General features: G+C 42.8%; 1 protein-coding gene and 1 pseudogene across 1 annotated transcript; both read right to left on the bottom strand.

The window, feature by feature from the left end:
- Nucleotides 1–3,435: 3,435 nt before the first annotated feature.
- LOC121293836 (BTB/POZ domain-containing protein 17-like) lies at nucleotides 3,436–18,044 on the bottom strand. Its single transcript, XM_041217216.1, has 4 exons — nucleotides 17,923–18,044; nucleotides 15,183–15,473; nucleotides 10,893–11,175; nucleotides 3,436–5,787 (listed from the first exon to the last, which is right to left on the bottom strand). Exons 1-4 carry the CDS (start codon nucleotides 18,005–18,007, stop codon nucleotides 4,716–4,718), a joined length of 1,731 nt encoding a protein of 576 aa, XP_041073150.1. The 5' UTR covers nucleotides 18,008–18,044; the 3' UTR covers nucleotides 3,436–4,715.
- Nucleotides 13,752–13,870, bottom strand: LOC121293976 (annotated as a pseudogene).
- Nucleotides 18,045–19,616: the final 1,572 nt, after the last annotated feature.

The following is a 19,616-nucleotide window of genomic DNA, read 5'->3' as shown; positions in this document are numbered from 1 at the left end:
ACCACATGGATTGCAGTGGTTCAAGAAGACAGCTCACCACCACCTTCTCAAGGGCAATTAGGGAAGGGTAATTAAATGCTGGTCTAGCCAGTGACACCCAAATCCTGTGAAAGAATAAAAAAAATTCTACTTACATTATCAATGATAATGGGAACCAAAGTGAGTCTGAATATGTTTCCCTGAGAAAATGTTGGGCTGTAATAAAATGAATGTTTGCTTATCATGGGGGGAGATGGCGATGTAGTAGTAATGTCACAGCACTAGTAATCCATAGGCCCAGCCCATTACTCAGGGAATATGGATTCAAATTCCACCAGAGCAGCCGGTGGAATTTAAATTCAATTAATAAATTGGAATATAAAGCTAGCTTCAGTAGTGGTGACCATGAAACCATTATTGATTGTCATAAACACCCATCTGGTTTACTAATGTCCTTTAGGGATCTGTCATCCTTATCCAGACCCACATCAATGTGGTGACTCTCAACTGCCCTCTGAAATGGCCTAGAAGCTACTCTGTTCAAGGGCATTTAGGGATGAGCAACAAATGCTAGCCTTGATGATGCCCACATCCCATGAAGGAATTTTAAAAATCTGATGTTTGCATCTTCTGAGAAAGTTATGTATACAGTTCAACAACTCATTGTACTTGCTACAAGAGCCCAAGTTCTTGATGTGGCTGGGACACTATGCCCCACTAAAAGCCATAGAGATCCACAGGCTGCAATTCGTGCTGGGCTTCAAGAGGATTATTTTCTTTCTAACTGGGGCTAGCACAAGTTGACTGATTTGCCAAATTTATAAATGGTTGTAGTGATGCAATGTGACAACAGATTTTCATTCAATGTGGCTTCTATGGCATTCGAGGCAGTTGGGATTTTGCCCTGTAGTTGACAGTCTGGCCCATCACGTGATGATACAATATTTATTCTTTTTCATTCAAATGTGACAACACAAGTTGACAGGAAGTATTAAAAAAGAAACGACAGCTGGTAGCTAGCTCCTCAGAGCTTTGGTGCTTATTAGGTCGGTGACCTTTTTGGAATTGGTCTTTTGAAGAACGAGATTTTTGTGCTTGACTTCAGCTGATGGGAGCTTTGGAATCCAACCTTATTTTTTACTTAACCTTTTAGCAAATATGTTCACCTTATCCCCAGACTCACTCTTTCTTCTTGTTGCCTTGGGCCTGAAATTAAACCTGCATTTTATCCTCCACCAGCAATCTTTTGACAATTGTTTGGTGTGAACCCAATTTCAGGGACTGTTAGTGGGACTAAGAATGGAGCTTGGCTTCCTTGTCCCCTTGGTTATTTGATCTTCCTGAGCTGCCAAACCAACTCTCTTTTTTTCCCTAAAGTAGCCTTTTATTTGAGTAGACTATTAACTGCAATATTTAGCCATCAGGATGGAATATGGATCTTTGCACTACTAATTCATACAAACTTAGTGAGCCCGTTTTTGCATTGGCTGCATGTGGTTAGAATGTTTTGGTTTAAATCAAGGGCTGACATACAGAACTAAGATGTAGAGCAAATTACATATTATAACATGCCTTATATTTGATGAAAGGCTGCTCGATGAAGTCCAAAATAACACAAAGCAAAAGTCCATTCTCCAGCAATATCATTTCCTACCCTGATGAGGGGAAAAGAATCCAACTCAGAACAATATTCCTTGATAAGTCCTCTCTTGCTGCATGGAATATTGTTTGCTGCCTGAGTACCATCATTCTGAGCAAAATATCTGGAGACAGTGAGAACATTTCAGGCTCTGGGTGAATCTGAGTGATCACAAGTCACTGGTTCCATTGATAAACAAAGAAAATTGCATCAGTATTCAAACATGTGAGAGTCAGGGTACTTTTACCGATATAAATTATTTATTAATCAATACAAGGTTCCTACGTACACTATACATGTACTTACACTGTACATGTACCTGCAGTGCACATATACTTAGATGTTGTAGGATTCTTGAATTCCAACTATAATATTAAAAAGTTTTTTTTTAATCTGCGCTGGTCACATTCACAACTTCATCTAAATATACGCTTATTTTGACACATCTATTTTACTTCTGCACAGTGACAATGTTTTATTTTAGCATCAGGTACTATTGAAAGAGGAAGTGTCAGAATTTAGCTAATTAAACTTTGTCAAATATTTTCTCAGGGAGGTTAACAATTATAATTGACAGTTTAATGGATGGACATTTTCTTGGAAGATAGGGCAGTCTGGGCAGTATCACATCAGCCTGTAACATGCTTCTCTGGCTATTCAATTCCACTGAAGTGAATGGGAGTGAATGTTGGGTGGGGCACATAACAAATGGGTTATGCGGTGCCACCTATTTAGTGCTATTGCCATAGATATGCTTCCATCCTTAAATATTTTGCTACTTACATACATGAAAATATCAACAGGCCATGAATTACAATTCTTTACAGAAAGTTCTCTAGTATGATTATCCAGCACCTCCTAGCCAAGCACTGGGTGTCAGCATGCACCACTATACAATATACACTAACGCTACATTCATTGCAGTTCAATACATGTTATGCAAAACTCTGAAAACATTTACATCAAGGCAACAATTAACATTCTTCATAATATTTTTTACAGGCACAAGTTCCTTTGCCTGTGAATAATACTGGTAAAGAAGTTACAAAGCATAAGACTAAAAGGAGACCAAGAGCAGAATTTTTGCCCAAGGTCTGGAAGTGGGCAGTGGGGTTTGGGCTCACTGTGTTCATTTGAGAAGGTAGGGCTCTGCTTGCTCCATTCCAATAGTCATACAAGTGGATAGTGTAACCATGGCTCCCTGTTCATGCAATGGCTGAAACTCTTAACAAGCCAAGTAACGAGGCAACTTTTGTATATCCGCTATTAGAAATGTCTTGTTAAAATTGTGTAAAAGCTCACAACAAAATACTTGGTTACATCTTCCTAGTCAGAGTTATCAGAAACTTAATCAACATATTTGATGTTTTGCAAAATGCAAAGCAAATTGAGTTTGCAAAATGTCGCCTATATGAACAATCACTGCCCTGATCACTTTCTTGCGTTTGAACTTTAAGTTCAGGGTTTGAAGAAACTGTTTTTAAAAGTGACCCTGAACGAATACAGCTACTGTACAAGGGTTTGTCCCCCATTCATTCAAACTGTTTAGGCAAAAACACACAAGGTAGTCTGTATATTGTTTAATACATAAGCAGCCCTGTTAAATTATTTGACAAGCCAGCTGCTGAAATGGACACGAGTGTAGGAACATCCTAAATAGATGCATATGTTAGAAGGTGTTTTTATTACAAATGATGTCTTGAACTGTCACTTTCTCCTGAAGATGTCATTCCCTCTAATCCTGCAACTACCACATAGGCCAGTTGAAGAGGAGAAACTACAATCCACGACCACATAGCGACCAGAGATACTCAGGCTTCCTTTATCGGTTTTATTCAAGAATATGCAAGGGAGCTGCAATCATTCCTAAGAATGAAGACCCAGCTCCCAGACTGATTACATTTCACTACTTTTGTACTTTTTCTTATCACAATACATTTGAGTACGTTCGAATATATCCAATGGGTAACCTACACATAGGTACCATTTTAAAACTATCCTATTGAGTACATAAACACGTGATTTTGCTAACCTATTATGCTAAAAGGTGTATTTATAATTATATTATCCAATAAAAATTAAAACACGCACGCAAGACCTTGGTTCTCACAACTCAAGATTGCTGTTGTTTCATCAAAGACCCCTCTTTCCATTGTATGTTTTCCCATATCTAAGCTAAAACTATCTGTCCTGTCCTTATCTGAGAGAGGAGTATACCTAAACTAACTTTATGTTATGTTTTGTCTCCAGTCCAGCTCTCAAGGCTTCACCACATCATTGCACCACTTGAAAGGTTCTGCCTGTGGCTGGACATTAGCTCATCTCTTGAAACTGTGTAAATCACACAAACTCAAAGCTCCTTTGTGTGCAATGTCCATTTACTTAGCCTCAGCTGTCATTAGGTCTAACATCCATGGCTGCTTGGAGATTTTAAGTGCTCTTCAGTAAATTCTTAGAGTGCTCTCTTTTAGCATTTTTAATTTTCCTCTAACAATCCCAATCTTATTGCCATTAAAATCAGAAAACTCTTAATAGGCTTATGTCCCTGCAACACATTTTGGTAACCTTACATCACTGTTTATTTTTTCACTTCAGGTATTGTACATCAGTTGAAGGAAGTATCTGGAGAATTATATAATCCATGAGAGCTAAGGTCATAGAAGGCCACAAATGGCCTCAAGTTTTATTTCCACCCTTCCCTGTAAGTTATACAGGTGAGAGTGGAATAGAATGTGATTTATTATTCAGATAGTAATAAATAATTACAGAATTTTTTTGTAATGACTCTCATCTATCTCTTATCTTCTATGTAATAAAATATCTCGTCCAGGTTTGATTATTGACAGAAGCTAAATTGCTGAAGACACGAGTAGGAAGGATTATATATCAAAGTTAAATATGTACAGATCAATTGAGGATTTTTGGAATGTCAGTAATGAGTGTGAGACAGCTCCTTTCACATTAAAGGGCACATATCAGGACACAAGGGATTCCCTTTTTTATAGGACAGCTTTATGCTCTGTTACATGCACTAGACATTATTTACTGAGATTGTTTAAGACACGCCTCCCCCTCCCCCAACCCCCAAGGAAGAGAATCATTTTATTGTTTTAATCAATGATTGGTAAATTGGTTTAATGATAATGTGAAGATAAAGGGAGTTATCAACCAGGTACTCTGATGAAGGTTTCTGGAGATCAGCCTGGAGGAGGAAGTCACCTGTTTCCTCAGTACTTTGATGGAAGTCATACACGTGTTTTACATATGACCTGCTGTCCTGCTTCACTCGCACTAGGATTGTTTTCTGAAAATTGACTCCTGCAAAGCTAACACTGTTTGTAGCTGGAGTGATTATTATCCTTGGCCTACTATCTTCAGGGTTGAAGGCTGCTCTGTAGCCTGAATAAGAAGAGGGCCTCATGCTAACTGGAAGCCACCTTGGCGAAAAGAGAGCATTCCAGGTCACCTTTTTGCCCACATCGTAATTACTAGGAGCGAGTTGAGTTTGGAAGCTTGTGCTGCGATCATCTCGAGCTGGGTTATTTATCACCCATTGGGAACCCCAGGAACTAGACAAATAATTTCTTGGTATAAATAGGCTGCAATTGACATCAAAATATTTGGCAAACACTGGTGGGGTAGCAGAATGAAACTGGAAAGCAAGGAAAAGCAAGTTGTGGATTGATTTGTAATGTTCGTTCATGACGGAGGATTTCTTCTGAATGTGGAACAGGTGCTGGGGGCTGATCATGGTGTAGCGAATTAACTTGAGAACGGTCTCTGCTACCATGATATCAGGCTGATTTCTCTTTATCCACTCTTCGACTCCATAGTAAATCTCCAATTCGTTTTCCACAACCAGATCAGAGCGTTGAAGCAAGGAGATCATCAAATCGTCACTAATAGTTTGCCACTCTTTGCTGTGAATGACAGTAGACATGTTCCAAGCTAGAAACTGCTTGCACCTTTCCTGCAGGTCTTCGTCTCCTATTCTGAGTGAGTAGTGGTACCAGCTGACCACGTGACCCCGGGGAGATGCACTGGCAAGTTGTTGGCTCATGTACATAATAATGCCTTGCTGTAGGGCACTAACATGGTACTTGCTGGCTAATTTATGCAGAGGAACAACTTGATTCATAAGAACGGTGATTTTGCCGCAGTACAAGTATCTGGAAAACAAAGCAAGGTTTTCCTGTTACATGTTTTGCATATCATTTATTTCCACTAAACTGTAGTGCCTCAAATAAAATTGTACTTGGAGAACAACTGTACTTTACTGCTTCTATTTGTCTTTCACACAGGGCAGGATCATTCCAGATTTGCACTAGGTGTGGTAGTGTGCCTGCTGGCCACAATGGTGGATTTTTGCGTTGTATTGTCCGCTTCCTGACGCGTCCCGCCTCATTAATTATGCATTCGCAGGAAGTGCTCTGGATCGCTGGTGGGCAGGCATGGATTTTCCTGTCACACCATGACCTCAGCACTTCCTCGCCCAGGACGCCATATTAAAGCACACCAGAGCTTCATGTCTACAGACCAGGACTGCTCCAGGTGACCCCGAAAGCAAAGGTGACCCCAAATTTAGTGATAGCTTTCTAGGATGCTTGCTGGACACAGTGGAAGGCTGCCACGATGTCCTGTACCCCAGCTCTGGCCACAGCAGGTCCACCAGAGTCACCAATCTGGCCTGGGAGTCGGTGGCAGCAGCGATCAGCACCGATGGAGCCCAGAGGAGGTCAGCCGCCCAGTACAGGGAGAGTACGAATGCTCTCATCCATTCTGCCAGAGTAAGTCACTCTTCTCATCATTCTCAACTCACACACTCACAAACCATCACACGTACACAGGGATCTCACACCTCAAGGGACAACACCACTAACTCTTACACACACCCTCACATCTCCAACAGGCTCATATCCACTCGAGCTCATGTCCTCATCCTGTCCATGGCTCCGCTCACCACACAAACTTTCCACACAGTGCCATGTGTCCTGCTCACACTCGCCATCTGTTTTCAAACAGGAGAAGCTGGCTCACAGCAGCCGGGAGAGGTCCCAGGCCTGGGGTGGATTGGCCAACATTTGGCCCTTCACTCACTTTGGGGAGCATGACATTGCGCTGACTGGTGAGGACGTGGACTGCGCCTGTGGCAACGGTGAGGTTGGCGGTGAACACCCAAGTGAGGATCCTGCACCAGAGCATCCCTCTCAATGCACCAAGAGTGCTCTCCCTCCTGCTTTTGACTCTGCTGCCATGCACAAATAATCTCTACTTTGGTTCACAGGGAGCTCTGCCAAGCGACTGACACCCTCAGCCAACCGATCCCTCAGCTCCATCCACGTCCTCCTGTCCAGTGAAGAGCTGGAAATAAGCAGCCTGGGAGACCCATCACAGCGCTTACCCACACCCTCCACCAGCACAGAGACACACACCTTCTCCTTGGAGAGAAGAAGGTTAACAGGAGATTTGACAGAGGCATTGGAATTCATGAGGGGGCTGGATAGTGTAGATAAGGAGAAACTGTTCTCACTTGTAAAAGGATCGAGAACAAGAGGGCACAGATTTAAAGTGATTTACAAAACAAGCAAATGTGCTGTGAGAAAAAGCTTTATTGCTCAGTCAATGGCTCGGGTCTGGAATGTATTGCCTGGGAGTATGATGGAGGCAGGTTCAATCGAGGCATTTGAGAGGGCATTCTATGATTATTTGGATAGAAAGAATGTGTAGGAGTACAGGGTAAAAGCAGGAAAATGGCACTAAGTCATGATGCTCATTTGGAGCACTGGTACAGACACGATGGGCCGAATGTCCTCCTTCTGTGCTGTAACAGTTCTGTGATTCTGATTTTGTGGGACCCTGACCTAGAGCAGGCTCAGGGTCACAATCTGGTGGTCACTGCACGGACACGTGTCCACAGCAGGAGGAGGCAGGTCTAGCCCAGCTCCCCGGCACTCAGAAGGCTGCTGGGTAAGAGGCATCTTTGAGGTCTGAGTCAGATGAAGAGCCTCTGGGTTTGGCCTTCCAACTCATTGTGGGGGAAAAAGGTGGGGGAATGTCACGCAGAGCTGTTGGTAGCCCTCAAAAGAGTGGCAGGCGAGTCAGAGGAGTGCGTTCACCTGCTCTCTGATGAAGTGGTGCCCACATGTGCGCAAAGAGGTCCCATGGGAAAGTTGGCGGATGCCATGGAGATCCTGGCCCAGCAGATATGTGCAGACCTGCACTCCATCGCGGTAGCCATGGGTGAGTTCCTGCAGTGGCAACGCGAGAAGGAAATGGGGCATTTTGACATCATCTTTAGCTGCTCTTTCGCCTCAAGGAACCAGGCCGGGGTCCTCAGGCACCCAAAAGGAGAAGAAGTAGCAGCTGGACATCCCTGAGTCATCCATTCAGGAATCTCAGAGGCTGTCCAGCCCATCTGAGTCCCTTTTGCCTGTGACCCCCCTCAACCTCATCCTCCGTCACCACAGAGGGAGCTGGCCCACAGCAGGACAGCCAAAGCAAGTCTGGGCCCTCACGGCCTTGGCTCTCCAGAGGACGCATACCAAAGTCATCAGAGGTAACAGGGCCAACCATTGCACAGGCTGTCTCCACCCCTGCTGTGGATGTCAGGGCAGCACCTAGAAGAACTGGTAGGTCTATAAAAGTTAAGAAATTCTGATCACAATTGGGTGCACGGGTGGACATATTTTGTCACTTCATAATCTGAAAATATATTCACTTTCACTGAGTAATGTGTAATGTGTCTTTCAGCTTCGTTTACAGGCTTTGTGAGTCCTCCCCTTGCATTCCTCCCTTCCCCCCCATCCCCCCAATTTTCAATGCTACTTGCTGGGTTTCTCTTTCACGTCTATCTGAGCAGACCTATATCTCCGCCCACCCACCGATCACACTCCCATGCTGCACCTGTCCCCGTCCATCACGAGGCTCCGCTCACTTTCGAGTTGCACAGCATAACAGTCGTTATGTCCTTTTCCTTTCCCTAGTCCCCCATGTCCTATCCCCCATCACAGTCCACCCCCCTGGCATCACCTTCCACCTCCCCACCATTCCCATACAGTCCTGGATATCCAGGTGAACATGCACGTTCCCTACTTTCCTGAAAATCCCACCCTCATCCACATTGACCTCCCCGACCTCCCTCTTCCCACCCCCAGGGTCCATGTTTGCCTCTGTGACCCTACCAACCACTCTTGCCGTTCCTTCTACTGGTATCAATGCTCCTTACTAGCTCCCGCTACCCCTACTCACACTCATCATTCCTTCTTACCATGCCCACCCCTGGTTCACTCCTCAGGAGGCAGTCATTGACTCCACAAACTCCTCCCTTGCACGGTTACCTGGACATTCCACACCCCCTTATTCCTCCCTCCATCCTTACATTCTCCTCCACCTTACTCCTTCCTCAACACTTACTCTCTCCTCCACCCTTACTTCCTCCTCCCCCAGACACCTTCCCCCCTCCGAACTCCCCCCTTACAGCACTCTCCCACGTTACACCCTCCTATCCCCCATACTTCCCCCTCCCCTCATGAAATCTCCGTCCCCTCCCTCCCAACCTCCCCCTCCCCTGACGCCTTCGTCCCCCGCCTCCGAACCTCACCTTCCCCTACCCCAGTACACGTTCCTCTCCCTCTCACACCGAGACCTTCCCCTCCCCACCCCACCACCTTCACCAACCATCTGTCCCAGCCTGTGGTGAAGGTCCGAAGCAGGCCCAAAGCATGAACGGAGACTAAGGAAGATGGTGTCAGCACATGGCCAACTCCGTGAAGGTTCGAAGTCTCAGCGAAGTCGAAGCTGATGTGTGCAGGCCTCCCACTTTCTGCGAGCTGCTTCGAGGTGGAGCCACGTGCATGAGGATCCACCCAGCTTGCGATGCGCGTGTTCCTCCAGGGTCCGGCAGCTGTAGAGTTCCAGAATCGCCTTCTCCTCGGGTGTCCGCGGTCTCAGCAAGGCCCAAAAGGTAAATCCCGACTTCTGCTCGTCATACTTGTCCAGGCGTTGTTCTGGGCCAGGTGTTTTCCCGCTGGCGTAATGGTAAATCTGGCATTGGGTGTGGGGGGGGGTGGAAACGATTCCAGCCAGGCCTTAAAAATCGAGTTCACGCCGCCCTCCGGCGGGATTGGTGGTGATCCACCATGGAGGACGCCATCAGGTGATCCCACTGCGAATTCACGCCGGTGTGAAACTCATTTTCATCCATCCCACTTAATTTTCGCCCCCCCCCACCCCTCCCCGGTCGCCATAATGCTCATCCCCAATGGGAGCGGACGGTTCTGCCCATAATTCATACCAATCCAGTTTTTGAAATAAGGAATAATCACATCCTGATGAACATTTTCAGTAGCCTGGATTCCCTTCATGACTTAAATGTTCAAAGAACACATGCCATAAAAGTTTATGGCTGCAAAGTTTGGCTCTGCAGAGCTATGGGGTCGGTGCTAAGGAAGCCTAAGTGTTGGCTGGGCTGCTTCCAGGACAACTCTCTTGGCATGTCCTACATGTCTGCACTAACCCAACTAATGATATAAATTGTAAAAGCCTTCATTTGTAGTATTTTGAGATTTGCCGTACAAGAAATAGTTCCAAATATCATTTGAGCTACATTTAGTGATACATTTGATGAAGTTTTTATATCATGAAGCTGTTAATGTTTGATTGAGGAGGTGGTTCAGATAATATGAAATAACATGGGGTTGGAGGATTAGTGGCGGGGGGCAGGGTCTATGGTGGGGTTGGCGAGGGGGTGGTCAGTGCGGGTGGCAGGGAGGAATCAGTGGTGAGGAAGGCAAAGCGGACCACAATGTGGGGTCGGGGGTGAACACTCCTGTTCCTTCAGGCTCCACATTCAGCTCAGTATGGGGGTCATCCTGTCGATGAGTATCATGTTGTGCTGTGCGCGTCCAGCACTTGGTGAGTGGAACCTGGGGTTTTGTTCAAAGGTCTACAACAAGCCCTGAAAGTACCGCAGGACCCTTAAAAACACAAATTACTCTTCACTTCCAATAATCCCGGTGTGTACACCTGACGTGGCTAGCAATGTGCTTCCAGCGAGGATATCCCTGCGAGCTTGCTACCCACCGTATTACAGCTTAGTCAGCCAGTTAGCACCCAAAATACAGGCACTGCTTTGCCACCTAACTTTTAATGGGTCATTCAATTAGTTCTGGTGAGTCTGAAATCCATCAGAAAATTCACAGTGGATAGAATATTCGTTCATTCTGGTTATATTTCAACATCACATCAGAGGGGCACCTCAGCTTCAGTTAGTTACCTGAGCAACTTATCGAAAAGGGCAGCACATTCAGCTGTCTCCCGTAAAGTGAGTGTAGTAACACTTTGATTCAGCAAGAGGTCCTCAAAGACATCGCTCTGCAGGATGAGAAGGAGATGATGAGTGTGGAAAACTTTGACTTCATCCGAGTTACCCGTGTAGACTTTCAACATGATGTCGCTCGAGTTGGAATTATGTAGCAGCTCCTGGAGGTGATCAATAAGGTTTGATGAATGATTGATTGTTGCAATGGAGTTATCATCATTTAGATACATTGTTGGAGCTATGAAGAAAAGAACAACAATGGAAAAGTAAATCTTTTTTTTAAAAGACCAACAAATTCTGCAAACTTGATTTTATCGTGATGTTATTCCATTTCATTTTTGAATTATGAGGGAACCAAATACAACCCCCGCAACACACACACACACACGATACATTTCCCATTGGAATAGTTGGTGTGTGGACAAAGTACACAATTAGTCAGGATATCCTTAGATTTCTTTAATGGTTTCTTCTATTTGCCACTGAGAGTCCCTTTGAACTATCCATCAGAAATGTAAAAAAGAATGATATTATATACATTAAAATGCATTTTACTGATTTATGAAACTTGTTTTTAGCACAAAATTCTTCAGAGTAAGACCACTGGATCTTCTTGTGTACTTTCATTCTGGCCTGACCTCAGCCACTTAATTATTTATTTTTAAGAAAATAAATCTATTTTGCAAATTATTTATAAATCAATTGTTTACTATCTTGACCAAACGATGCAGTAATGAAGTTACAATATAGACAACTTGCTTAAAGTTAAAGTAACATTTTACATAGGATCAAATGCTTGAATTTCTGGAACTTGAAGCTTGATTTAAGCAGACCTGTAAAGTTAAGACTTTGGTGTCGGTTTTTAATGCTCCCAGTGCACATTTGGACACAGAAGTCAATTGGCCCCACGGCACTTTCAGTCCATTAAACTACATCAGGAGCATAAGTCCATAAAATCCACCCTATTAACTTTTCACATGGAAATTGGTTCAAGGTCAAATCAAATAGAAAGGCATTCTCCTCATGGCTTTTACAATTCTTCAGTACAAGGTATTTGGGATTTTCAACCTATTTCCCAGCACATGCAATTTAATAGCATGAAATTGTCCATAAAAAATGTAGCAATCAGGGAATCTCATCCAAAGGCACTTAGTGGCTTGGTAAGGGAATTGGGTTTATATTTGAAGCAGCAGGGCTAGAATGGACAAATTGAATGTCTCTTTCAAAGAGCTCACAAGTGTATGGATTAACCCTCTGTGCCTCAGGATTCCATGGTTAATGTAGAAAATTGTTGGAAACATAAATAGCGATTAGTCAAAGGTGGAAGTCCAGATCAATTGCCCCATGCTCCACCTGACTTGAGGATTCTTGGTGTTCATACTGAGCAACAAAAAATACAATGTGTCCGGGAAAATAACGGCTTAATGCATGCTGGAAGCAAGTGAGTGAGGAGATACTACACTGCCATTGGTGCCAAATTTAAATCCTGTTTGGAGCTGACTATTAAATATTAATTGATTAGGAAGAATATGTTTGAAACTATGTAAATCTGAGCACCTAGGAATTTAAATACTAACTATTTAAGTTTGACTCTTCCAGTACTTTCTGGCAGCATCTTTTAGCTTTTGGACTATTTAAGAAAATCTGGCTCATTTGTACTGGTCTTGCCACATTGAGAGTTGAATCAGCAATGTTATGCTCATTTGAATACCCAAGGAAACCCTTACAGACACACACCACAGGCTTGAATAGCCTCAAGCTAATTAGTGTTGAAAACTGATTACACATCAACCCACATTTAGCTGAGAAATGCCATTTACATAAAGCAACATGACTATTGGGAATTCTATTGTGATCAGTAGCAGTGCACTTGGCAATGTACATACTTAATAAGCTGCACAAATAAAGCAACTTAAATCCATTTAACTTTTGAGATGCAAAATAGGAGGGTTTGAACTGACTTTCAAGAAATTTGGTTCTCATTACTTTGCTGCTCACACTGCAGTTTTTCAATCAGTATATCATTGCCTGGCAGTTTGAAGAAGCAACATATTATTACTTAACTGTTTCAGCAATTTCTAATTAATCCCTTTGAGCCTATTCCAACCCAGATATCGCAAATATAATCTGGCGGAAAAAGCATTGCCTAGAACTCTGAATAATTCTTGCAGATCATTTTTCTTTAAGTAGTGTGGGGACTTATTTTATGTTTCTCTAGGTCTGAGTGCAGGCGGGGTTCCCTTCCTCCCACTCTCAGCATCTCAGAGCTAGCCAAACTAAGTCATACAACTTAATAAATGCATGTTGTAGGAAGAATTTCTATATGCAAAAAAACTTGGCGATATTAAGAAAAAACACTAAAACCAGCAAAGGGTTACAATTGTTACTTTAGTCAGTAGTCATAGTGGTTAATTATAGTTTTTTTCTGATGTAAACTCACACTCATGGATTTGAGCTGGAGTCGGATACTCGGTAGTAGATATGCCTACATCCAGGATGGCCAGTGTTAATTTCAATAAGTACATATTGTCAAAGAATGAGTCCAAAACTAGACTTTTACCTCCAACAGGCTTATTCTTAAGACAGCTCAACAAATTCTGAAGTGTTACAGCTGTACCCATTTATACTCTTTTGATGGCTGCTACTGAAGTAAGTGCTGCTATTCTAAATCACCTTAACAACAGCCAATTTGGGGATTGCAAGTGACCAGAACAAGCAACAATCTAAGCCTCAGTGGCCAATATGGGGAATCGAACAGGCAACCTTTTCATTATTAGCACTCTAACCATCAGAGCTAATTGGCCATTTCTTAAAGGCCTACTGCACCTAGTATTCCCAGGCGGCCTCCCATTCAAGTATTAACCAGGCTTCAGCCTGCATAGCTTCCAAGTTCAGATAAGATCGGGCACTTCCAGACTAGTATGGCCGTAGGCTGTACACATTTGTAGGTGAGCCAATGCCCATCACCTGTTTTAACAATGCAATTGTTTTAACAATGTAATTGCCAATAAACAAGGTGATTGTTATTGGATCTTGATAATGTAATTACTGATACATTGACAGCCAGAACCTTCTAAGAAATGTTGAGACCCTTCAATTGGATCTGGAAGGGGTAAGAAGCTGGTCCAACTCCTGGAACTCTGACTACTAATATTTGGCAAGCCACAGTAACATGTACTAGAAGCTTGTGCTGAGGTACAGTATTCACCATAATGATCTATTGGTAGGTCAAGCCAGCTGCCCCTACTACACAGTGTTAAAAGTTGTTTTGCAATCTGTCAACTATCGGCTGTGTATTATAAATCAGAATTTAAAAATGCTGGAAGTATGCAGCAGGTCAGACAGCATTGATGGAGAGAGAAACAAGGTCATCAGTCTGAATCATTGACCCCAGTATTATCGGGGATGGGTTTAGTAAGTGGTGAGGGGGGTAAGGTGGAGTTTCAGAATTCCACTGTGTACAACATTCCTCTTTGACAGAATCCTGCCATGAAGCCAACCTGATTGGCAGGTTTGGCTTCCAATCAGGTTTGGGAGCACTTTGGACCAGCTGGTGGACACGTGTCCAATTCCTGACCCTGGGAAGGGTTCTGATCCCTGACCCCAGGATGGGGGATCTGAACTAGGATTGGATAAATTGATGGATGGGGGGTTCTAATTGGCAGAAGTGTCTGATTCCAGGGAAGAAGGTAAGCTTGTGGGGGAAGGGCTGGAAAACCTGGTCAAAGAGCAGTGCATTTAATTTTCCTGAAGCTGTCTTTGTTCCTCTTGAGCTATTATGTTTCTTGAGGCCTGGGAAACCCAGCTGACCAGATTTAAATCATATAAAGCGGGTTAAATGTGAGGTTCCAAGTCTTATTGTAATGCTTAAGTATCCAGCTCCATGCCTGGTAGTGGGTTGTTTGCCTTGTCCCTCTGGTCCCACCTCCAAACCTGGAGGTTGGCAAGTTGGGGTTGGTTTTGAAATTTTTTAGAATTTAAACATGTCACCTGACCCCAACCCAGTTGTTCTGGGGGTTTTACATTCTCCCCATTAACACTGTTTCTCTCTCTACACATGCTGTCTGACCTGCTGAGTATGTCCAGCATTTTCTGTTTTGTTTCAGATTTCCATCATCCACAGTATTTTGCTTTTGTTGATCAATGTTTATTCTTATCCATAAAGCTCTTTAAGTGGCACTTGCCACCATGCCCAACGGCAGTGTCCTACTTGAGAAATCACTCCAGTGTACACCACAGACTCACATCTAGCCCAGGAAGGTGATCGCCTGATTGCCATTTTACGTCTCAATGTATTCCAAGGAGTCACCTCTGGGGATGAAATACTGGAAGAACCACTCTGACTCCCATCATCATCATCATTATCGTCGTTTTTTTTGTTTGCCATCTTGATGTTCGTTTCCTCCTCAGCCAGAGGAGATGCCCATACTGTTGTATCCTCTGACATTGCTGGGAAGTTGATGTTGCCGGCCTGTGTAGGAACTGCGCTACTGGTTTCTGATTGGGAAGTGAATCTCCCTGATGGTTTGCTGGAACCTACAGAAAACATGAAGAAAAATTTGAAAAAGTGAAATCTGACATTGGGCAATTTTTTTCAAAGATTTACAAGGAACAATGATGTTGGCTCAAGTTGAAAATTTATCTTCATAGTAGCAAACTCATCTACGTTTTTTAAATTCATTCGTGGGATGTGGGTGTCGCTGGCTGGGCCAGCATTTATTGCCCATCCCTAGTTGCCCTTGAGAGGGTGGTGGTGAGCTACTACACTCAGCAGTTTGATTTCTACCATTGGCTACCTTATAATGGAACTAGGTAGGGTTCATATGTGCAGGTCAAACCAATACTTTAACATATTAGGTTAATCTATCTCATTGCATGCCATTTACATTTACAAGTCTTTAATACTAAAGGCATCAGAATTTTTAGAAGGTTCAGAACCATATTGGGCAAACAACGATCTCAACCAAAGACAACATCAGTTAATAAAGTGAAATTACCTTCAAGAGTTTCTCCACCTACTTCATCAAGTCCTAATCCAAATTTGATTTCTGCAGTGATGAATTGGGATGGGAAGCCCTTTAGTCAGTGGCAGCTGTTCATCAATGGCTTGACCACCATCAGGAGCTTCTCCTTGCTCATATCCTTACATCAATTCACAGCTGATATTTCTTCCCAGTCAAGTTCCTTCCAAAGCCTCCAGGTTGTCTAGTGTTTGAAAGGGTGCCTCTTGTCGTCAGACTTTTTCTTTATTTCTTTGTGTCTCAAGAAAAGCAAATTTCTGTATTTCCAATGAAACATTTTAGCTTCATGCTCCCTTCCTTGCCATGACACTGACCCATTTCTGACATCCAACTATCTTCTCCCTGATGGACATTTCTGGATATGGTTTGCAGTTCTTACCACAATTCGTTTTGTGAGCTAGTTTTAAAGAGTTCACCTTAAGATAACTCGAATCTGACCTTTGAAAAGTATGATAGATGGGAAAAGTGTTTGCAATATGTAATCAAAAGGAGACTAACTCTAGAGTAATCTGTGGAGTCTCAAATTTGGGGAGAAATACCCATCTTTCTTTGGGCTACATATGATCAGAAAAAGCACTTAACAGAATAATGGGACCAGAGTAGGACAATCTTATCTAAGAGCAGACTCTTCACCAGGTGTCAAAGACAGTACAAAGGTAGAATGTTTGAGGTACAACATGCATTTTTAAAATTGTGACCATTTTGTAGCCCAACACTGTTCTAAAATTCTGATGTGGCAGTGATGGTGTTGAATGTAGAATCATACAGCAGAGAAGGAGGCCGTGCACACTACTATTTGTTTCAAAACAGATTAAGGTTTACACAACACCATACTGCCAGATGAGTGGCTACTGCCATATTCCTATGAGCAGCGGCTCATGCTTCTGTTATAAACATGTTAGGAAGCTGGATACTTGAGGCTAGAGTAATGTTAAAATACAGCCATTGATTTATACTGGAATATTGTGATTAGCTCAAAGACCCTCAGGTATAGAGGTTAGGGGTCAATTCTTATTTTAACAGCAGAAAGAGATGCCTGAAAAATTGTACAAATTTTGTACATTTCTTTAAATTGTCCTTAGGCCGCAAGATATTGGTGCCTGGCTTTGAAGTTCATTGCACCCATTCTATTGGCATAAACAGGTTGAGTTTCTTTTCTTTAAAATCCTGTAATCAATATTGAACTGCGGTCATAGTTTGAATGGCTGAAAAGGACATTTAACATTGAGCTCCTCGGTTTCCACTGAAGTTTAGCTACATGGGAATATTCATGAAACAACACAATTGGAACATTTATATCTACTCCTCATTTGGCAATCTCATAATATAAGAACAGACATTTAAACACAAGGACAAATTTACCATATTAAATTGTCCAACCCAAAGATTTATTTATAATCTTTATTGGGAGTAACACAACAATGCAACCTATTCTTACCCCAATATAAATTAAATATGGGAAAGCATAAATTTTATAACTTTTTCACAACAAAGGACTCGATTATGTAGAAGGAGTTTTTAAGCTGGCAAAATTTCATGGGAGTCAAACAATATTTTGAGATGATAGTCCTGTGAAATTAAAACATTCCTGATTAATCATTCAATTGAATTGTGGGCAATCTTTTTGATCAAGGAATTATTACACATTCAAACAGCACTAATTGTCCATTGTTATGATTTTTAAATTGGAGAGAAATTGGTTTAAAAAATTTCGGACTCCCACTTCCCAGACATTCATAAAGCCTTCCAAAGTTATAACATTTTTGCACAACAAACAAATCAATAAGCTTTCCACAAAAAAGAAAATATTGGTCTAAATACCATCTTGCTGATACAACAGTGAAAACTAATGTTGAACATTCTCGCCAACAAGGCTTGATGTACAACCCTTTTCAGAGTACTCTACAAAACAGCAAAAGAATGATTTAAACTCGGGCAGAATATCGCCACAATATCACTCCTACCTCCTTCAGTGATGGCTCTCAATAAAATCAAAGTTGCAAAGGGAAGAAAACAGTTCATTTTGCTCAGACTTTTACTGTAGAACATTGTCACCGTAAGCTTTCCCCCACTCTCTGGGCAGAATAAAACCTCACGCAGAATACATATGGATCACTGGACACTTATGTAGGACACAGCGCCTTTTCAGCTGCCCCTCGCTGAAATGGCTTCCCTTATTGGTGGAATCTGGCCTTTGCTGCCATGGTAACCGGCTCGATGCTGATTTCTGTTCATCGTTCCGTTGTGTTGGATGAATCTGCACAAAGGAATGTGGAGGAGAGTTAAAAAAAATGTGAATACATTCAGAATACACAAGAGCAATCATTTTCTCTCTTTTCCAAGTTTGGTAAATGAACAGGTTAAAAAAAAGCAAAAGAATAGGGAAAAAAAACTAATGTAAATTAACACAAGTGGCAAGCGCTATGCTAATATTTAAATATTCCATTATCCAAACACAGAATATGCTCTTTCACTGGCCACTGTGGGCTGTGCATAAAAATATTAAAACTAACAATTCCTGCAAATTTTCACAAATGTTTGCACTGGTGCTACTGTTGAGAAACATTTATTTAGCAATATTTAGATTTCAGTACACCCCCTTACAGCCTAGTTAGCATTATTGTGCATAGGGAATAAATCAACTTTGTGTGTTCAATTTATTACGCAGTTTCCATATATAAAGTTTAAAAACAAAGCCTTGTAAGTTTCTAATGCCAGAATAATTTTACACGCCAATTCAAAGAGTATCTAAGTTCAAGATTTTCAGGTCCGAGCAGCAGTGGGCATTGTCGTGGGTGGGACTGGAGAATTTGGACAGAGGCCAAAAGTCAACTTACTTTTGGCCACTCTTCAAATTTTCCTGCCCTGCCCTCCCCTTGATGATGCCTGCTGATGATGGGGCTGGAAAATCCTGTCCTAAGTATACTTTAGAGCAGTGTGGGTAGAGCCCTCAACTGTGTCCGACCCATTTCCCGCACTTCTGCCCTCACCCTTTCTGCTCCCTCCCAGACCACCATAGGGCTCCTCTTGTCCTCACTTTCCTCCCCGCCAGCCTTTGTATTCAAAGGATCATCCTCCGCCATTTCCGCCAACTCCAGCATGATGCCACCACCAAACACCACCTCACCTTACCTGTCAGCATTCTGCAGGGTCCGTTTCCTCCGTGGTCCCCATTCCTCTAGCACCGCCCCCCCCTCATCCCCTTCCCACGGCATCTTCCCATGCCATCGCAGGAGGTGTAACATCAGCCCCTTTACCTCCTCCCTCCTCACCATCCAAGGCCCCAAACATTCCTTCCAGATTGATCAGTGATTCACTTGCACTTCTTTCAATTTGGTCTACTGCATTTGCTGCTCCCAATGAGATCTCCTCTACATTGGAGAGACTAAACGCAGACTGGGTGACCACTTTGTGGGATAAATTTCTCAGTCCGCAAGCATGACCCTGACCTTCCTGCCTCTTGCCATTTCACTTCACCGTCATGGTCTCTTGCTCACACTTCTATCCTCGGCTTGCTACAATGTTCCAGTGAAGCCCAATGCAAGCTGGAGGAACAGCACCTCATCTTCCGATTAGGCACTTTACAGCCTTCCGGACTTAATATTGAGTTCAACAACCTCAGACCATGAACTCTGTCCTCCATTTTGATTTTTTGTCC

This window comes from Carcharodon carcharias, chromosome 22 (assembly GCF_017639515.1).
Source record: "Carcharodon carcharias isolate sCarCar2 chromosome 22, sCarCar2.pri, whole genome shotgun sequence".
In the NCBI taxonomy this organism is placed as follows: domain Eukaryota; kingdom Metazoa; phylum Chordata; class Chondrichthyes; order Lamniformes; family Lamnidae; genus Carcharodon; species Carcharodon carcharias.
The sequence above is the reverse complement of the archived record's forward strand: the minus strand, read 5'-3'. Positions and strand labels throughout refer to the sequence as shown.

What these genes read in the sequence shown, in the direction of transcription:
- LOC121293836 (XM_041217216.1), bottom strand. Translation starts at nt 18,007, where the DNA reads ATGTTCTACAGTAAAAGTCTGAGCAAAATGAACTGTTTTCTTCCCTTT. An exon ending in GAGAGCCATCACTGAAGGAG is followed by an intron (nt 15,474 to 17,922) that starts GTAGGAGTGATA and finishes TGTTTTCTGTAG; the next exon opens with GTTCCAGCAAACCATCAGGG. An exon ending in CTTTTCGATAAGTTGCTCAG is followed by an intron (nt 5,788 to 10,892) that starts GTAACTAACTGA and finishes TTTGTTTTCCAG; the next exon opens with ATACTTGTACTGCGGCAAAA.